General features: G+C 36.0%; 1 protein-coding gene and 1 long non-coding RNA gene across 9 annotated transcripts; both read left to right on the forward strand.

Moving 5' to 3' along the window:
* The first annotated feature begins 663 nt into the window (after positions 1-663).
* LOC104592491 (adenine phosphoribosyltransferase 5) lies at positions 664-9,606 on the forward strand. 8 transcript variants are annotated; one of them, XR_016079590.1, is made up of 8 exons: positions 665-977; positions 1,120-1,230; positions 2,898-2,990; positions 4,022-4,171; positions 5,005-5,063; positions 6,283-6,349; positions 7,290-7,544; positions 9,263-9,606. XR_016079590.1 is itself a non-coding variant. In XM_088893465.1 (8 exons), the coding sequence occupies exons 1-6, from the start codon at positions 887-889 to the stop codon at positions 6,346-6,348; spliced, it is 570 nt and encodes a 189-aa protein (XP_088749591.1). In that variant the 5' UTR covers positions 665-886; the 3' UTR covers position 6,349; positions 7,290-7,335; positions 9,139-9,606. The 8 variants fall into 8 exon arrangements, 5 of the variants coding, with proteins under 5 accessions (XP_010250184.1, XP_088749591.1, XP_010250185.1 ...); XR_016079591.1 differs by having other exon boundaries at positions 7,303-7,544; XM_088893465.1 differs by having other exon boundaries at positions 7,290-7,335; positions 9,139-9,606.
* On the forward strand, positions 1,237-2,496 carry LOC109114369 (uncharacterized). The gene is made up of 2 exons (XR_002022408.2): positions 1,237-2,166; positions 2,334-2,496. It is a non-coding gene; the product is annotated as an uncharacterized LOC109114369 (long non-coding RNA).
* Positions 9,607-20,681: the final 11,075 nt, after the last annotated feature.

The following is a 20,681-nucleotide window of genomic DNA, read 5'->3' on the forward strand; positions in this document are numbered from 1 at the left end:
GCTGCATCCGGTGGGTGGTATCTAGATCCAGTGGCCGACATTAATGCTCGGCGACATGTCTGATCGAATCCTCTGACTGTCCGATTGGGATCCACAGTCGTGAAGATCGATCAGGATCGCCCGGAACAGTCTGCCGGCTCTTTCTTTGGATGCAGACCACGTGTACAACTTACTATCTGCAAGCCACTGCATAATTTGACGAGGCAATAAAAGTATATGGATTACTCAATGCCACGTCAGCAGGTCTTCAGCGGAAGGGGATGATGGGTCCCACCAAAATCCCGGATCTTCTGCCACTTGATTTTCTCTGTCATCCAACAGCCGTAATCGGTCAAATGTCTGAAATACCCTTACCTCGTTTTTCTGAAAAGACCAAATATGTCATAACACCGATGCATCATGCAGCTTCTGATACTCCGCACCAGTATCATACACTTCAGCAGGCTACAGATTTACAGCACATCTGATGCATATCAAGAATGTGGGCCCCTTGAGATGCAGGAAACTGCAGTAAATATGGCGATCAGACGGTTCTCTTGTGTCTTTAAACGGTCCAGATCGGGAGAGATCTATTGATGATTTCTCTGAGATGTCAATCATAACAATATAACTCAGACGTTGATAGACGTGATATATTCTCATTCTGGAAAATCAATAATAAGAAAAAGGATTTATAGACACTGAGCACTCAGATCTTCTGCAGCAGTGCCTTCCCCAACAAAAGTATTGTTTTTTAAAGTACCCAATTACTCGACTTCTTCGTCTCTCATTGAGATAGATTTGAGAGTTGAGACGATAGAGAGAGTTTGGAGGGAAAACCTGTAAAGGCACGAGTGAGAGATACACAGACACACAGAGGAGAGAGACAGAGAGACGGAGAGGGGAGATGTTTGCAGGCGAGAACGGACTACGGGGAGACCCAAGGCTGCAGGCTATCTCTGAAGCGATTCGAGTCGTTCCTCACTTCCCCAAACCAGGTCTTTAGCTGGCTTTTGTTGTACTTCCTTGTTCTATTGTTACTTCGTGGAGCTTTAATCGAACAGCTCTGTTTTTGAGTGTTCTCTCTCTTCTGATCTTTTTTTCTTTTTTTTTTTCTTTTATCGTGGCTTTGTGTTTCAGGAATCATGTTTCAAGATATAACGACGCTGTTACTCGATCACAAGGCATTCAAGGATACTGTTGACATATTTGTTGATCGTTACAGAGACATGGACATCTCCGTTGTCGCTGGTATTGCTCTCTGGCTCTTCCTTTCTTGCATCATCACAGACACACACTCCTCTCTATTTTAGTCACTTGGGTCCCCCTCCCCCACTGCTGAGAACTGTGGGTTCTGTGTAAAATTTGATTTTTCTTTTTCTATTTCAAAATCTTATTGTGGACTGATTCAAAATTTGGTGGGTCTACTGCTTTTTCCCTAAAAGAAAAATGTATTAAACCAGGAGCTTATGAGAATTGGGTTGCATGTTTGTTTCTTTGTCCTGTTTCGCCTTTTTCCTACTCTCGACATTTTCTAAGTTTAGTCTACTTCTGCCATGTATAACTTATCTCAAGATATTTTTCTTCTCACTTTGGTTTTATCTGGTTTGTTTCTTCCATTTGCATGCTTGCCTTTTTTATCAGACATTTTATTTTCTTCTTTAATTCTCCTCTTTTGGTCTGATAGCTGGATCGAATGGAAATACCTGCAACCTTGTCTGGTTTTATTTTTATTATTCTAACGAAGAAGAAGAAGAAGAAGAAGAAGAAGAAAAAGAAGAAGATTTGGAACGACTCTGAGTTGAAGTTTCTAATCCGTGACCGTGAATGACCTCTGCACTTCGAGGTCATCAGTCTGAGGAGCATCAAAACGCTTCTTCTATTAATAATGTTAATGTTGTCATGGCCTTAATTGTTTCTGATTTGATTGTTCGGATATTTACCGCTGAGCTCGCATCAGCTGCGACCATCATCGCAGTAAATCCTTGCGACCGTCCAATGAAACATGGACACGCTCAGTAGCGACCTAAACCCAAACCAGATCACCCGAAACGATGCTGATTGCTATCCAAGCATGATGCATATAAATTTGGTTGGTGCACATGTAAAAGTGGAGGGTCGTCTAGGGATCTTTGCCACGTGGACGGATGACGTGGCAAGTCACGTATTCCCATGGCCGTACAATAGGTCAGTAACCAGGTTCCTTGAATTTCATAGCCTCATGACAGGACAGCCACTGGCCCACTGCTAATTTAACAATTAACCTCTTCTTTCCTTTTTCTTTTTCTGTTTCTTTTTTTTCATTTGATTTAATTAATTAATCCTGTATCGGGCCTATTCGAACTTCTGTCCAGGACACGGCAGTCAAGAACCAGACAAGCCATCCGTTAATGGCGTTGGTGATATGACACCTTATGTGGTGGAGCAGGCTGGTTGTCAACTATGTTGCATGGCATCTATTACTACGTTTTGTATTTCCAACCCAAATCTTTCTGGAGTGTTTCCAGGCGGAAAACATGACATTGTTTCATTTGTTTGTGCCCTTCTCTGTCTGTTGGTGCATTAATGGATTTCAGAAGACTTAAGCTTAATCATGTTATGCTTGTTTTATGCAATTCATTATTCTTCATGTTCAAATAAATATACTGCTGAAGTGCTGAGTCTCTGAACCCTGTTTTCGAGAGTTCCCTGAATCTCAGATGCATGAGCAAGTTGGTCTATGGAAATGATGTATCAAATGGAGATGGGTTCTGGGTATGTGGGTTATGGTGGGGACTGATCCCAAATGCTTTCTTCAATGGTGGTTATGAGATGCAATCTAGTTAGAAATCTTGGAGCAATACTGTCTCTGTCTGTGATCATTTATTTTGTTACTTCAATATTTGAGACTTGCCAACACTAAACAAAATAATTTGTAGGAGTGGAAGCTAGAGGATTCATGTTTGGTCCTTCAATTGCCTTGGCTATCGGTGCAAAGTTTGTTCCTTTACGCAAACCTAGAAAGTTGCCAGGTATGTATGTCTTCTTTGACTTTGATCCAGTAGCACAGGAAAAATCCATTTATTCAAAGTTCAGAAACTGGGAAGATATCACATCAATGGCCTCTGTTCTCAATCCTACATTGTTATTTACCACAATTGGTATATCAAGTTTTTGCATGATGTTTTCTGAATGAATGGGAGTAGTTTTGGACAACTTTGTAGATTTTAATGCCAAGAATTTTCTGTTGAAGACAGCTTTACATGCATTCAGTAAATGAAGATGAAGTGTTCTTAGGTTTCTTCATGTAGAAGTTTCATTTATGTCTCCTTCTTATGTGGTCTCTTAGAACAAAATATTTGCCTTATTAAATGCATGTCACATAATATTTAACACCTTTACCTGTGGAGATTACTGGGGCTTTTATTGCTCATTCATTTCAATTTATCACCTGTTTGGGGGTAGTAATGTTGCCTATTTATATAATTTGGTCTATTTGTTTTCACTTATATGGATGCCTATCTATATCATTTATTGATCAATGCTATTGTCAGTATGTCACCAATGGTTACCTTAAATCACAAGAGGACATAATTAACCCTTATCCTTGTCTATTTGCCTAAATCCCTGTTTAATTCTGTCCTTTTGCGATTTAAAAGGTCAGTCTCTCTGATACTAGTACTGCTCTGTTTTATTTCTGTAATACATAGTTGCTGATATGAATTTCTGTTTTTATTAATGGGCAATGCTGATATACATTTCAGTGTTTTCATTAACAATGTCCAGATGTGCTGCTGGGGCCTTGTACTCTGTCTCTGTTTATAACAATTAATTTGCATCTTCATCCTTTGCTCTTGGTGGTTTTTTGATTGAGACATTTTTCCCTCAGTTCACATGCTGGTTGTACTCCAATTTTTGTTGTTTTAATTGAATGATGTGCATCTCCTTATATTTTTTCTTCTTCTGCCCCATCTACCATCTTCAATGTCTGAAATCTGCCAAATTTATTAGTCAATAATGATGAAGATTGTTTTGTTAACCCTTAAGAAATTTGCATCTATAGGTGAAGTAATCTCTGAAGCTTATGTGCTAGAATATGGAACTGACTGTCTAGAAATGCATGTTGGGGCTGTTCAGCCTGGGGAACGAGCATTAGTCATTGATGATTTGGTAGCTACTGGGGGGACCCTTTCAGCAGCAATACGACTTCTAGGTAAGATTTTGGATGCCATTATTGGATTCTACATGCCTTGTGCTCATACTTATTTAGGCATCCAGGTGATTCTAGGCAATAATAGAATGCCTGGTCATCTAGGTAGGTACTTAGGTGTCACCTATGAGATACAATTTTACAAGGAGAAAACTAAATTAGTTCCCTAATTTTATATACCAATCAACCGAATTGACAAAAAAACATTATAACATTGAAAATGTTTAATATAGCAATTACAAGTAACGAAAATATTAGCAACTAAAAAAGGCTATTATTTTGTGGTTTATGTCAATAAAATATATTCTAGAAGAGTAATAAAAAAGAAAGAGAACAAGGAGCAGAGCCCCTTTTTTCTTCTTAATGTAAGGAAGAGGGACTGTAGAACAAAGAAGAAAACTCTTTCTTTTCTACTTTTTCTCTTCTTAAAACCTTTGGATCTTTTATGTTTTCTGGTAAAATCCTTAAAACAAAACTTAAGTAATATATATGATATGTTTTATAGACAGGCATGGTAAGAATTTGCAGCTGTGTAGCAGTTTTATTACAAAAAGGAATCTTTGTTGTGGTTTTGTTCTCTAAAGTGAAGGCCTAGGCTGCTTGGATGGATGCATTTTAGACAAGCCATTGCATTCAGGCAAGGTGCCTAGCCAAAGGAACTTTCTTGCCTTTGAGAGCACCTAGGTGATGCCTTGTCAACCATGTTTGTGTTTTATTCTATTGTTCCTTGTTCACCAATAAAGTATTTTCTCTCTCTCTCTCTCTCTCTCTCTCTCTCTCTCTCTCTCTCTCTCTTTCTAACAAACTGCATCTGCATGGAATTGCTGTTTTACTAGAACGTGTGGGAGCTGAAGTGGTTGAGTGTGCATGCGTTATTGGATTACCTGAGAATAAGGTAATGCAAAAACAGTATACACGTTTTCAATTTATCTCACTTTTTTATGTCAAAATGTTCTCAATCTTGAATTTGGTCAGTAGCTATTGTACTTGTCAATTCCATTTAGTGTATTGAAGATGCTCATGAAAAGCCATTTTATTAGCACTCTTGGTTTTCATTAGTAATTCAGTATCACTGAACAAGAAATTTCTTTGGGTAATCTTATGCTGATTAGTATTGAATGATATTATTTGTAGGTGTGCTCATGTAAGTAAGAAATAATTTAATACTAGTTTAATTTTTGTTATCCTGTTATAGGTGTGGATTCATCTTTGAGGACTAGGGTAATTTAGTGGTAATTGAATTTGACACTCTAAGATCCAAGAGACATAAGAACTTTCCTAGTTAAAATGTCAGTCATCTGTGTTACATCAAATAGTGGGTCTTTTGTTAATTGCTGTGGAGATTTCCTGCATGGATCATTTCCCTGCTTCAACAAATAACAACCACTACGAAATCTTTTGACCATGTAGGTTTTTGACAAATGTAGAAATCTTGTATTTGTTTCAAATTTTGGCTCTAATTGTAATATTGCCATCCTTTACTCCATTTTTGGTAAAATCTTGATAGTGTTTGCTTGCTCCCAGATGGGCCCTTTAGGCAGTGTCTGTGTGATAGGCTACTTCTTGATGTTACATATGGTAATGTGACGATTAGCATTGGATATAATTATCAAACTTAATTTGGGGCCTGCTCCATTGGGACTTCAATCCCATCTCTACTGGAAGTGCATTTATTGATTAGGAACAATAATGTATATAGTGCTTCAGGTAAAGATCTTGAAGTATTCTATAGGGTATACTTTCTTGAATTAATATTTTTTCATTAATTTGGGCTTGAAAGATTAGTAATATGGCACAGCTTGAATATTGGCAAGGTTTTGTTTATGACTCCTGTTATTTGATTAGAGAGGCTATAGCTTTTGCTTCTAAGATAAAGATGTTTTGAATATTAAAGTTAGCTTATTCCTTTTATTTTCCTTCTAAGAGCCAGCATTGTCTTCGATCTGTGCATTGAGTTTCTTCATTTTTTTGGTTATTATTGAAAAACAAATATGCAGGAACACTTTTGTGGCTATTTGCCAGTATATGTTAAGCAATTTGTTGATATTATGCTTCTCCTCTGAGATTGCTTAGGTTGTGATTTGTAGACTGATTTCATATGTTAAAATTTGCAGGGAGAACGTCGTCTAAATGGAAAACCATTGTATATCCTTGTGGAACCTCGTGAACTTTGTTGTTAAGGTAATATACCTTTTCTATGTTGAATGTGAAGTTAAAGGTCTGAATTAAGTGCCACTGTATGATTGAGTCTAGTGACCTGGGTATTATGTTAATAGTTTGGAAAAGCATTCTAAATAATGATGGTTCATGAATACATTTTTCCTCTTTACATATCAGATCATAATGCCTGCATTGGCTGCTCAGATACCAACTGATGTAGGAGAGCCTGCACAGACACTATTTAATTAAGGGCTGATAGGTCTGATATGAAGAGATGTGGGACCAGAACAAACCAAGGATCAGTCTAGGGGCATGGATTAGCTAGGAAGGCTGCAATAATTAATTTATGATTAAGGGAAAGGATTGAGACTTGAGACTAATTGAATATGTCCTGTATAAAATTGTTGAGAATTACAAATTCTCTATGAAGTGATTAAAAAATTCAAGAACTGAGTGTAGGGTTGGAATTTTCAAATGAAATTTTATTGAGATGTTTAGAATGATGAAGCATGTGAAAAAAATAATAATTTGAAAGCATTATGAGCTGGTTTTTCTAAAGGAATACAATTAAATTGCTTAATTTTTTATTGGAATTGCAGTTTATGCTGACCATTTTTTCCACTTCTTTCAATCTGTGTTATATCCTTTTCTTCCGTTGATGCTTCTTATATTTTTTGGTCCTTCAAAAGGTTGTTGGTATTTCTTCTGAGATGGAAGGAACTCTCACAATCAATTGGAGTTTGAGGTTCAATGCTGGGTTTTTTGCTGTCTAGGGAATATGAACTTCTGAATTAATGATAAACCATCTTTACTGTTCTCCACCTCCATCCACCCAATGTGCATTGCAACTTGTGAGGTGTTGAAATGGATCATTCCCTCAGTTCAAACTATGCTGCAATTCATCTGTACTTATTTTTACATTTCTTTTGATTGATAGGTATTGTTTTTACATTATTTTCAGTGTTTTGGTCCAGGCTTCTTGACCTACATCGTAGAAGGCAATCATTGTAAGTGTAGGATCCCAAGTGCAATAATGAGTCTTGTGTTGTTAACTTTTTATGGCACTTATCCCAGCATTGAAGAACGTGACTCACATACCTTTGCAAAAAGTGGAACAAGATCACCAGTTACTTGCTTCTGTAACTACTCAGCCTGTGGTCGTATCAAGAACTCAGGATTGATCTGGCTTCTGTTCACATGAACCAGTTGATCCTTGGTATCCCCATAGCTGATGCCCATGTATCCTGGTTTCTGCCTGATAAGAACTTGATAGCTACATGTTTACTGATGATATTTTTGGGCAGAACCTACTTATAGTGTTGCTTATTTCTTTCCATAATTTTTTTGTCTTGTTCCCCTTAGTATTTGTTTTTTTGGAGGGATCTCTAAAACCATGTTTTCTTCTGTTGAGGCTTGAAAAATCCAGGCTCAACCTTTTATACCTCATTGGCCTGTTTCCATTCCTGATACAATAGAATGTTGCTACTGTGGTGAATTAGATCAAGAAACATAATTATTTTTGTCACAAGTATCCACATGTTATTTCGGTGTTACAGAAGGAAACATGATATATTTTGGTGATAGTTGATTCTTCGTAAATAAAATGTTCGCCTACATAAATTAAGGAGCTTGAGGATAATATTAATTGATTTTCTTTGCCGATAGAATATTGGTTGGAGTATGAAAGTTTTGATGTTGAATCACTTTTAAACCTGGTGGAGTAATGATGTACAAACTAGATAATAAGGTTTAAGATAGCTAGAGTGGAAATATGGTTAATCGTGGATTTATGTGAACATTTCCAAATGGTGCAGTCTGTACAATATCAAAATGATTGTAGGTGTGTATTTGGATATTTGTAAGAGCATTAGGTTTGCCCACATTACACTGGGCTTTTGATGGTGGTCACTGGTAAGAAACCAAGTAGCTGGACGTGTAATATTGTCCTGTCCTTGTTTAGGGAAATGCTGGAAGAGAACAGGGGCATGAGAACCTAACTCAATGTTTGACATTAGCTGATATCTCCCTTTTGCAGGCCTCTAGAGTCTATACATCTAACCGACCAATAAGCTCATATATCCCTTTCACAGGCCTCAAATGGTCAAGGCCTGGGGTGCCCTTAAACCCATAAGAGTTTCAATCGTTCATGATAGTTTCTTTCTTTTCTTTTCTTTTCTTTTTTATTAGTAATTGTTCATGATATGTGATGAGGCAGAAAGCCTTTTTTCTGTACAGAAGTGCAGAAACAGAACCTTTTTATTAGTAATTGTTCATGATAGTTTCAGTCCTTTTCATTAATGATCATGGGTGTGGTGTTTCTTGTTGTGCAATTCTGTATTTCATATATTTTCCTCTTTAGCCTGTGTTTGCGTTCATGTAATAGAGGCTGAGAACCTTTTTCTGTACAGAAGTGCAGAAACATAATTTGAAAATTTTCTGATTGAAAAATTCTGCACCCCATTGATGGTTGTGATAGATGTTCAAAGTATGGAAAACAACAAAATGGCTTCTTGTTCTAGCATTTTGCTCAACTGTTTGTGCTCATTGGTTGCTTTCTGTTGAGCTTGGTGACCCTTATTTTGTCCCTTTTTTTTTCCAGTTCGACGATACAATGTTGACCAGCCATGCATTTGTCTCTGTACTGTATTTGTGTTGGTCATGAAGCCTTGTAAAGCAAGCTTAAATTTCGATTTTTTTTCCTTTTTTTGTCTCGAGGCTTTTGTTTGCTTGCTGCTTTTCTGTAAATTTTATTTTGATTAATAAATTTTATAGATCTGTGCACTCTTTTAGCTTTCAACTTTCGTTTTCAGTTCAGGGGAAGGTGGTAACTAGTCAATGTTGATCTGAAATGGTCTAGTTTATGCTGGAGATTAGCCAAATTAGTTTGGTCAGAAAATGTTTCCTGCCCATCTAAACAATTTCTTTTATGGACAGTGAAAAATCAGTGACAGCAGTTTAGAGGCTACCATCTTGAAGAAGATACAAAGTTGTCTCATTATACTGTTCGTATATATCAGTGTTGCAGAAGGGTTCGTTTTATGAATCAGAGATGTGTATCCTAGTAAAAGGAGAATGATTCAAGAGCAATGTCGTTTCCAAGTTGCAAGCAGAGACATGGGTATCTTCAGATTCCAGCATATTCGTTTTTAGTGCTTTGTTAAAGCCATTATTTGATGAATCACATCCTTTTTGGAACTGCTGATGTCAATGACAGAAGTGTCAAGCGTTGTCCGTGTCATCCATTCAATACAATCCGCCATTTTGTTGAGTAGTTTTCATTCATTGTTCATTTACTTTCTGGTATCTGTGAATCTGTATTCTAACATCAACCAATCTAATCACTTGATTATAGATGTTTAACTCGGGACGATTTCATGGAAAGTAACATATTTAGTGAGATTATGGATGGTTTAAGGTTGTGTTTGGTTTGAAGGAAAAAGTAGGGAAAGGAAGAGAAAGATAGGGAAACCTTTACAAACCTTGTATGAGTTTCCTTACCTTCCCCTACCTTTGCCTTCAAACCAAACATAGCCCAAGTGATTGGACCGTCCGGGCCGAATGGTTTCTCAAATCTGAGATTTGAGATCTCGCCTCTCTCTCTCTGTTCTGAGATCTGAGATTGTGCTTCAATCTCTCCCCCATCTCTCATTTTCTTTTTTCTCTGTTAATATTCTTAAAAAATAGATAAAAATTAAATAATTTTTTTATTAAACCATAAACCTCTATCCGGGTTAAAGTGGGATCTGCTCTTCACACTGACCTCACAGTTACATTCCACTGTATATTGGAAACATCTTTCATGAATAAACATGGGAGTATGGGAGATGCTCCTGATATGTGGCTGATACATTCTGTGAGGTTGGTGTAAAGAGTGCTCTGTGAGGAGCAGATGGGGATTCATCCGCTTCAAAAAAACAAAAGGGAACAAGTCCAATTGAACCATGAGCACCCCTGGTTCAAATTACAAGTGTGGAGAGTAATCATTGGTTGGACAACGCCACCCAACAGATATTTCCTTCAGCTAATCCCACATTCCCACCTAAGATGTGACATAGTGTGTATCAAATTGACGCTTGGAACTTTATTTTATATGAATGAAAATGGGGATAGAGGATGGCTATTTATTTATAAGACAGGAAGCAAAATGATAGGGATATAGGATCCCTTTTCATATGGGACAGTTAAGGTTATGTTTGGTTTGAAGGAAAATAGGGAAAGACAGGGAAACTAATACACCCTCAAAATGATGGAACATAGTCCTTTTGCACACCATTTGAGCCTTCTGTTTACCCTATTTCGCTTTTAACAGGACCTTTCTAATAGCAGGCAACCTTTGATCAACGTGTCCTTAGCTACTACACAAATAAAATGGTCTCCAAGCACTCACATGGCAGCAGACCTGTTTATGGGCTAGGTCCGGGCTTATTTTTGCTAAATTTTGAATGGGCCCATCTTAAAGCCTGAGCATATAGCAGTATAAGATGTTCATGGGCCAAATCCAAAGCCCGACCCACAAACAGGTTTATATGTCACACTGGATTTTTTTTTTTTTTTTTGCTTGATCTGATGGCCCTATAAGAAGTCTGCAACTGGATTTTTAAAACTGTTATTTTCTGTCACACTAAGGGGTGTTGTTGAACACCCCCTAAGACTTGCATGTTGCAGTCTGGTTTTTCTTCTGTGCAATTTTGCCATGTTGAGGCAACAAGCTTTTTTTTTTGTCACGGTTAAGGGTTTAGCTCTGCACATTCTACTGCAACCTGGCGGGTGGTTGAGAGACTCCTGATTCCTCATTCCTTAAGTTTAGGGGTGTCAATTGGACTTGATTTGGTCCAATCCAATCAAGTCCAATGTGTGTCCATTACAAATGGATAATGTCCAATCCAATCCAATGAAATATTTAGACCATTATGGATCGGTCCAATTCAATATTTGGACCATCATATCTGTTAAAATTTGTTTTAATTTAGATTGATTTTAACCCAAACCTGATCCATTGACATCTATATTCTTATAATCTTCTATTAATGGACCAGATATTGGCAATATAAATTCATTAGTGGTGGACCAGGTCCAATCCAATCCAATGAACACTTTGGACCATTAAGTCTGGACTGGTCCAATTCAATATGCCTTGTTGGTCCGTCCAATCCATCCAAATTAATTTTAGTTTGAATGGGGTCCAATCCAAAACCGGTCCATTGACACCCTTACTTAAACCCTCAATATGATTCTATTCGAGCTAATGCTTCTAGTATCCTATGAGAGTTTCATTGAGCTGATGTCAATATGTTGCAACGGCTTGCAATGTAATGTGTTGTGTATTTGGGGATTTTGATTTCCAACCATGTAGTTTAGTTTTGCATTCTTTCATTTGTAATTATGATTTGCACTTTTACCTGATGCAAAATTTGTACTTTTTGTCTCATTTGCATCCATTAGCAGTATAAATTTGCATGACAAATTGATGCAAAATATGTACCATTTCTTTCTATCATAACTGTCTTTCATATAAATTGGCGACCACATCATTTTACTTTTTATAAACTAACAAAAAAAAGTAAAATGTGAAGCAAAAGTATACTAGGATTTGCAGTCAATTTATACTCCTATGTATTTGTACCGATGTAAATGAAATCTATACTTGCAACCAAACAGAAACTTAGGATCCACCTACATTCATCCCCTTTTCCATTCTATATATGTTTGCTTGTGGTGCAATTTCCTTTGCATTAATAGAAATTAATGGGAGTTATGAGAGAAGCACAGATTTCTATTTGCTTTTGCTGCAAGTTTATTTCGCTTCAGGTTTTGTTTTCTTTCATTTGCATTTCAAACAACCAAAACAAAACAGAATCAGAATTTGCAGTCCCAAACTACGGCATCAGTACAAAAGAGCTGCATTGCAAACAAATCAGGTCTTGGCTTTTCAGATGTGCGCAGTTTCACCTCTTATCTCCTACCGTTGAAAGAGTTTAGTTTTGGTGGGAGATTTATGTTGTTCTTGGAACCATTGCTGTTTTTACATAAAACGTTTTCGGTTGAGTTCGCGTTTTGTGCACCCGTGGGTTCACTGGACGCGTGAACCCACCAATCTTAATCAACCACGCGTCACCCAGCCCGCTGTTTTATAACATTAAGATTGGTGGGTTCATGTGTCCAATAAACCCACGGGTCGGCCACGTCATCCAGCCTGCTGTTTCATAATATTAACGCGTGAACCCACCGTTAACATGAGATAAATGGTTCAACCGGCCACAAAAGAGAAAACAGGATTCAGAAAACTCTCAACCCGCATTCCTCTTCATTCCTCCCTCTGTTGCTGCTTTTCCTCCATCAAACCCTATCCACACAGCGACGGCCATACCATAGCAGACGGTGACCCGTACCAGCGGTCATCGGCAGCGAAAGCTCCGGCGGTATGTTTTTGACCTCCTCTTCTTCTTCTCCTTCTTCTTCTCTTCTCCTCCACTTCTTCTTCTTCTTTTTCCTCCTCTTCTGGGGTGTGCTGCGGTTGGTGGTGGTGGTGGCGTTGGACATGTGATATTTCCTCCATGGGTGATACTTAAATTGCGGACGACAGGGGTTAATTTGTCCGTATATTCCTGACGAATTAATGGGCCTAAAAGCCCTACCACTCACGGACTGAGAAGTCGCCCAGGTTTTTGAAACATATTCTAGATTTTCTCTCTGCTACGTCCTCATGCTACGGTTTTGGTGGTCTGGTCTGCACCGTCTTCATGATACAGTTTGTGGTGATTTGGTCTGCACCCTCATCCTACAATGTAAATAAATAAGTGTGAATGCAAATATGTAGAGTGTAAAATAGTTCATATAAATTGTAAAATTGGATTAATTTTGCACCACAAATTTATCTTCTTACCAAACAGACTTTTAGTTGTAACTATGCAAAAATGAATTCCAATAAAGCATATGTTTTTTTTATTTTTTTTTTATCAAAAGCCAACTTAAATGTAAATTTATTTATCTTTTATTGGATGTACTTTTACATCTTATTATCAATGTAAATATGCATTGGTACCGGGATTTAGGCTCCATTTGCATTATTTCCAAATGCAATCATAGCAACAACAACACAGAAGAAGGGAGGAAAAGAAGAAGTAGCTAGAAAACGTACTGTTAGAGCTCTCGCCACCGATGACCGCTGGTATGGGTCACCGTCCTCTGTGGTATGGTCGTCAGTGTGTGAATAGGGTTCGGTGGAGGAAAAGCAGCAACACACTGCAAAATGGAGGGAGAATGAAGAGGAACGCAGGCTGAGTGTTTTTGAGTCCTATTTTCTTTTTTTGTGGCCGGTTGAACTGACTAGACCTTGTTAATGGTGGGTTCATGCAACATTACGAAACAACTGGCTGGGCGACGTGGTCGATTAAGATTGGTGGGTTCACACATCCAGTGAACCCACCAGTGCACAAAACGCGGACTCTTGGGTTGATCAAATGCATGTGTGACCAATTATTGACATTCATAGCTGAAACGTCAAATTGATGTTGAAGGTTTAAACAACAATTTGTATTGATCAACCCAAATTATTTGTGGGGTATAGGAATGGAAATGGGGCGGGGATTACATTACCCATCCCTGACCCCGACCCCTAAATCACCCCCTATCCCCGTCTCTGATCCTTGGCAGGGAAAGGAGTCCCTTCTTCATCCCTGATCTCGAAAGGGTGAATTCCCCGTCAAAGACCCGAATCCCCAACGAGATATGTATGCACACATCCTGGGTTATATGTAAAAGACTGAGAGTCTGAGATAGAGAGATTGAGAGAGAGAGAGAGAGGACCGTTGCGAGAGTTGAGGTCAACGATGAGAGAGAGTCCGATGGGCGACGGCAATAGCAGTCGACGACTCGGCGACGATAGACGAAGGTTGAAGCGATGATGGTCGACAAGTGGCGACAACGACTCTTCTTTGAGTAGCTATTCTCTGTCACTCGAGTATCTCTGTCCTCTGTCCTATGTCCGACGGGCGAGTGGCGACAACGACGACGATCGACGAATCAACGACTGGCGATGAAGACGAAGGAAAAGTAGAAGATGAAAGCATGAAGCTAGGGGACCTAGGGTTCAGAGAGAGTTCTCTCTTCTCTCTATCGAAGTGTTTTGTGTTTTACTGTTTTTTAAATTTTAATCTTTAAAATGATTAATAATTATTATAATTAATATATATATATATATATATATATATATATATATATATATATATATATATATATATTAATCAGGGACAGGGTGGGGCGGGGATTGCATTCCCCATCCCCGAACCCAATCAGAGATTCAAGGGTAGCCCCATCCCCAACCCCGACCCTGCCAAGGTACCCCCCATCCCCAACCCGATCGGGTCGGAAAGCCTGGCTATCCGTCAGGGACGGGGAAAATTGCCTTCCCTAGTGGGGTAGAAACAACAATGGTACCAAACTCACAACCTTATTTAATGTTCTTTGGTGTTCATTTTTCATGGCCTATAATTTCTATTTTTCACATGGCACACCTTAGTATAAACTTTCGTTGAGGGCTTATTTCTTTGAAGAAGCTACCAAAGATAATTTCACTAGAAAGTTGATTTTTTAGCTCATGTAAGTCTTTCTTTTTTGGGTTTTCCGAACTCACATAACACCAAATGCCACTGCACAAAAGTTCTCTCAAACGGACACTAAGAAGGTTGTGAGCCCTTTAATGTCTAAATGGAGTCATAATCTGCTAATAACAAGCAATGCGAGGGACGTCCCTGGCCGACATCACAGATTTTTGCCACGTTTTTGTCAATACATTGGAAACTTATATGTACATTGTTTTGTTTGAAACCCATTGTTCATGTCATGTCATAGTGCATCCTGGTCGAGTTTTTTTATTTGATTTAGTACATTAAGGCCATGTTTGGGAGTCTTTAAGTTAAAAATAAATACTTATTCAAATAAACACTTAGTTGCATTTGGTACCCAATTTTTTCAAGTACTAATTTTTTTAAATAAGCACTTATTTTATATTGGGCGTTTGGTAGTCTTTTTCTCTAATAAGTACTTAAATAAGCATTTATGACTATTTTGTCCTTCACTTTCTTTTAAAATTTCAAAATATGCCCTTCTTGTAAGAAATTACTTTTATGAAAGCATTTTTACAAAAGCACTTTCATAAAAGTACTTTCATAAAGTGTTCATAAAAGTACTTTCATAAAAATACTTTCGTAAAAGTGTTCTCATAAAAGTGCATTCATAAAAATGCTTTCGTAAAACTACTTTTATAAAAGTGCTTTCATAAAAAGTACTTTTATAAAATTCAACTAGGGATAATTTTATAAGTGGTATTTTAAAATTCAACTAGGAATAATTTTGGAAGAAAAAAAAATGAATAAGTACTTATACAAAAAAAAGCTAGAAATTTTGGCTTAAAAACAAGTGCTTATACAAAAAAGGCTAGAAATTTGGGCTTAAAAATAAGCCCTTATTTTTATAATAAGCACTTATATAGGACTTATTTCCCAAATACCAATAAGTTTTTAATGACCCAAATAAGCATTTGTTTTTAAAGAAAGGATAAGAACTAGCTTTCTAACTTGAATTAGGAACCTACTACATGATTTGACAGCAAAATTGGAACCCACCTCTCTCTCTCTCTCATCTTGGGTGGAATCTCGCCATATGTTTGAAAGAGAGAAACCATCTTTTCTTGTGGCTTTGCTTGAATATATATACTAATAGGAGAGCCCATACATATGCACAAGTCCTATAGAAGAGGATTTGAGACAACTTGCTAGCTTGAATGGAAACAACATTCTTTGAGAGCTATGGCAGGACCAACCCCACTTGCATACATTTACTCTTTTAATAGTGGGAGGCTGGCCATGTTTTTGAATAAGCATTCTTATATGAGGGATTTGCTTTGTAATATATATTGGGAGTGGGAAAGAGAAAGTTGGGGGAATTGAAGGAATTGAAAGGTGGTTGAGATTTGAGAAGAGAAAATTTTCATGGTTAGGAAAGATGAAGATCAGAGATGGACTGGTGATGGAAAACATTTGGCCATCAACATATAACAGCCTCCACTGTCGAAAGGACTAGATGCATGGCTGTATGGACTAATGTATCACATGAAGAGAGCTCTGTAAACAGCAAAAGCTGTCGACATGGGAGTGTTTGGTACAGTGGCCTTTTGTCTTTTAGGTTGATCAAGACAAATGTTTGAGAAATGTGTTGTAACATCATATATGAGGGTTATTTCGACCAGAAAAATGCATGTTTGTGATTAATGTTGAATTGTCAAATTTGACATTTTACAGATAAATAAGCATTTGTAATGATCAATTCAAAACATTTTATGTAGGAAAATCTCTCTCACAAGTTTATATATATTGATCAATCCAAAATGAAATGCAACGCAATGACATCATACTAAACATTCCCATGGATAGCCAAAGCTCTCTAACTAGTGGGTTGACATGTGCCGGAATGAAATATGTATAGAAAAGAAACATAAAGTCTAAGAAAAAGAGAGAGGAAACACATGCCTAATCTCACATGTGAATTGATCTTATACATTTTTTAAAAAATATACAAAAATCATAGAAAAAACCCATGCAATAGCTAAAACCCATATTGGGTAATGACGTTTAGGTTGTGTTTGGTTGCAATGCAATTTTATTTATACTAGTACAAATGCATGAAAGTGAAAACGAAAAGAATGCAAATTCTAGTTTAATTTTGCCTTCAGTTGTACTTTATTCCACTTCAGGTCTTTTGTTACTTCATTTATGCTGCAATCAAACAAAATTTGTATTATCATGATTTTGCATAGTTTATTGGTGAAATTGATGCTAATTGGAGTCTGCTTTGGCTATCTAATGACTCAATCCCAAGGTGAAATTTGGGAGTGCTTATTTGTATTTGGAACATAAACTCAAATAAATATAAAATATTATATTATAAATAATAAATAATATATTATATATTATAAATATATATATAGTATGTAATACATATATATTCATATGTAATACACAAATAATATAAAATATATATAATACACATGCATATATATATATATATATATATATATATTGGATTGATTCAGTTAATCGTCGGTTTTTTTATATTGGTTAACCAAAACCAAACCAATATATTTGGTTTTTTCTGAAATACCCAACCGATTTATTCATTAACCAGAATTTTTTGTTCGATTTCTTCGATTAGATTCGGTTAGGTTTATTCATTTCTCGGTTTTTCTTGTTCATCCCTAGTTAGAGGTGTAAATCGGGCAATGTTGGGCCAACACAACACAGCCCGTGTGCGGGCCGGGTCGTGCTTTCCTCCCCTAGGATACCTCAGGGGGTTAGCCCGGCACGACCCATAGCCCGAGCCCATGTGGGCCTATGCCATAGACCTGGCTCATGTCAGGCTGGGCTACGAGCTGAGCCTTGGGCCTAGGCCGAATCGGGCCAAACTTTTTTTTTTTTGACATTTTGATTTTTTTTTTGCTACTTAATACTTCACTTTCCTTAATTCAATGATTCCTTTGAGCTCTGGGAACAAATTGGAAAAAAAAAAGTCTAACAAAGAAATTAAAAAAGATACTTAAATACTTAACAAAATACAAAATGGACAACAAATTGAAAAAAATAGGAATTTTATTTCTTTAATTTGAACAATACAATGGATGAATGAAATATATAAAATGGAATAAAATATAAAAAATATAATACAATCATAAATTGGAAATAAAAAAAGTAAATTGTTGAAAAAATAACAACTAATTTAAATAAAATTGAAAAAAAATACAATAATTGAAATAATAAAATATTGAGTATACAAAATAATAAAAATTATTGGCTTCATCATTTTTCTTCAAGTTCCACCTCCACCTGCATCTTCATCTAATCATCTTCTTGGTTCTCATCTTATGCTTTAGGTGAAACATCATGTGTAATGCCATGTCCTCCCTTGTCTTGTAATATATCCTCAGCATCCAACAAATCTTTAAAGCAAATGCGCATCTCTAGACTTTTATTATTCATAAAGTTTCTCTTGTCGTTTAGCACCTTAGTACTTGTACTAAAACAAAACTCCGATGGAACTATAGACACAGAAGGGGTTAGTAAATCATGTGCCATGGCAGCAAAGACAATAGTTTTTTTCATGTCATCTCCACTAGGCTAAAGTATCAAAATTTCCCATACATCGTCGTAAGAATCAGTTAAAGTATAAACACTTGCTTATAAATAAAAATTAAGTTCAATAAATGAACTTGTTGATGAATTGGTAGTATATCTCTACCTCTTATGTATTAGAGACTGAATTTTGTATTTTCCACTAATGGAACTAATTGTTTCATAAGTGAAACTTGCACATGTACAAGATTTCCTATGCCCCTACCACTTGAGATTCATATAAACTATACATTTTAAATAATAAACTATTAACTTCTTCTATTTTATTTTCAATTTCAAAATTCATATTTTCACAATATGATTCAAGTAAAATTTTCAAACCATATTTCCTAATTCTAGGATCTAGTATTATAGCTAAGCAATAAAGGGGGAAATTTTCTCTCAATATTTTTTAAATTTATTTTCCATTATTTCAATAATACTTTGAAATTGTGGATTTTCCTATATTTTGTAAAGCATTCACTAATTATAAATAATTGATTAATTAAAAGACGATTAGTTGAGTAATAAACACCTAAAAATTCATTAGTTGCATCATAAAAAAATTGTACAAAAATCTTTCATACAAATTGCCATTTCCCAATCTTCATCAAATATAGGATCATGTGGCATTTTTTCATTATAAAAATTACTAAGAATTTGTTTGTAAGCAATACACCTTTCTAACATAGAATAGGTAGAATTCCATATATGTTGAACATCTAACACAAAATGTTTATATTTTAAACCATAATTTTGACATAATTATTTAAATTATTGTTTTCTTGCTCCAAAACTTTTAATATACATTATACAATTTATAATTTTAGAAATATGATGAGAAATAATATTCAATGCATCTTCAATACATAAATTTAAGATATGACATGCACATTTAATTTTAAATAGTTTACCATCTAAACATGGTTTTAATTGAGATTCCAAAATATATATTACTGAATCATTATTACTAGAATGATCAAAGCTAGTAGAGAAAAAGTTTATTTTCAATTCCATAAATATGTAAAGCATTTAAAATACTTGTAGCAATAATTGGGCCAATATGTGGCCATTCAAGCATAATAAAACTTAAAATACTTTTTGATGTAAAAGACATTTTTCATCAATAAAATGATCGATAACACAAATATAACTTATGTTAAATCTAGATGTTCAAATATCAGAAGTAATTGCAAATTTAGAATTAAGATTTGATAACATAGAAATTAAATTTTGTTTATATGAAAAAAAAATTTAAAGCATATGTTCTAATAGTATTTCTATAAACTTTTTTAAATTGCGGATTTACAAATCTATGTAAAAATTTTTCAAGTTTAGTGTCTTCAGCTAATAAAAATGGATGTTCAACATGCACAATATATTTTGCTAATTCTTGCCTCATTTTTTCTTGGGAATATTTAAAATGACCAAAAGTCTCACTTCTTATTTGTACTTGTGATGTTTCTTTTCCTTCATATTCTTTCATCAAATGGTGTTTAAAATGTTTGCCCAAGTGGCCAATACCACCACTACTATTATAGCTAAAGTCACTCATATGTTTTTGACAAACAACTCTCTTTCCCTTCCCCTCAAGCTCATTTATTTTAAATATTGTCCAAACCGGGTTAATCAACCTAGTGTTCTCATTTTTCTTTCCCTTACCTCTAGTAGTAGTACTAGGGGTGGGAACGTCGGTAATATCAACAACATTCATATTGGCGCTAACACTATCATATTGCGATTGAACATCGATATTGTTGACATTGACCATATTGGAGATTTGGTGTAGAGAGCGAGAGGAGGAGCCAACATTTTTTTAATTATAAAAATAAAAATTAATTTAATTGCATTTACCTGAATTGCCGGTTCAGAATTTCAACTTGATTTCAACGGTTGAAGACTCCAAGTCTCCCAAATTGCTAACGTGAGATACCCGAGCAAGCCTTTTTCTTGTTGAAATTTGAATCAAGTTGAGAATTGGAGAGTAGAGAGAGTATTAGAATATGATATATGAGAGGAGATTGAGATTTGAGAGAGTATAAGAATTGGTGTGATGAGAATGGTGGAGGATAAGGCTATTTATAGGAATTGAAAATAATTTAGTTCCCCAAAATACTCCAAAAATAGTTGTTTTTAGTTGTTTAAAGGGGTATTTTGGTCATTTTATCTCCCCCAAAAGTCAAAATACATAA

Source organism: Nelumbo nucifera, chromosome 8, assembly GCF_055504915.1.
Source record: "Nelumbo nucifera cultivar China Antique chromosome 8, China Antique-T2T, whole genome shotgun sequence".
Classification (NCBI taxonomy): domain Eukaryota; kingdom Viridiplantae; phylum Streptophyta; class Magnoliopsida; order Proteales; family Nelumbonaceae; genus Nelumbo; species Nelumbo nucifera.

Coding starts and splice junctions, on each gene's coding strand:
- LOC104592491 (XM_010251882.3), top strand. CDS start 887: ATGTTTGCAGGCGAGAACGGACTACGGGGAGACCCAAGGCTGCAGGCT. Junction 1,231..2,897: donor GGACATCTCCGTTGTCGCTG/GTATTGCTCTCT, acceptor AATAATTTGTAG/GAGTGGAAGCTAGAGGATTC. Junction 5,064..6,282: donor TTGGATTACCTGAGAATAAG/GTAATGCAAAAA, acceptor TAAAATTTGCAG/GGAGAACGTCGTCTAAATGG.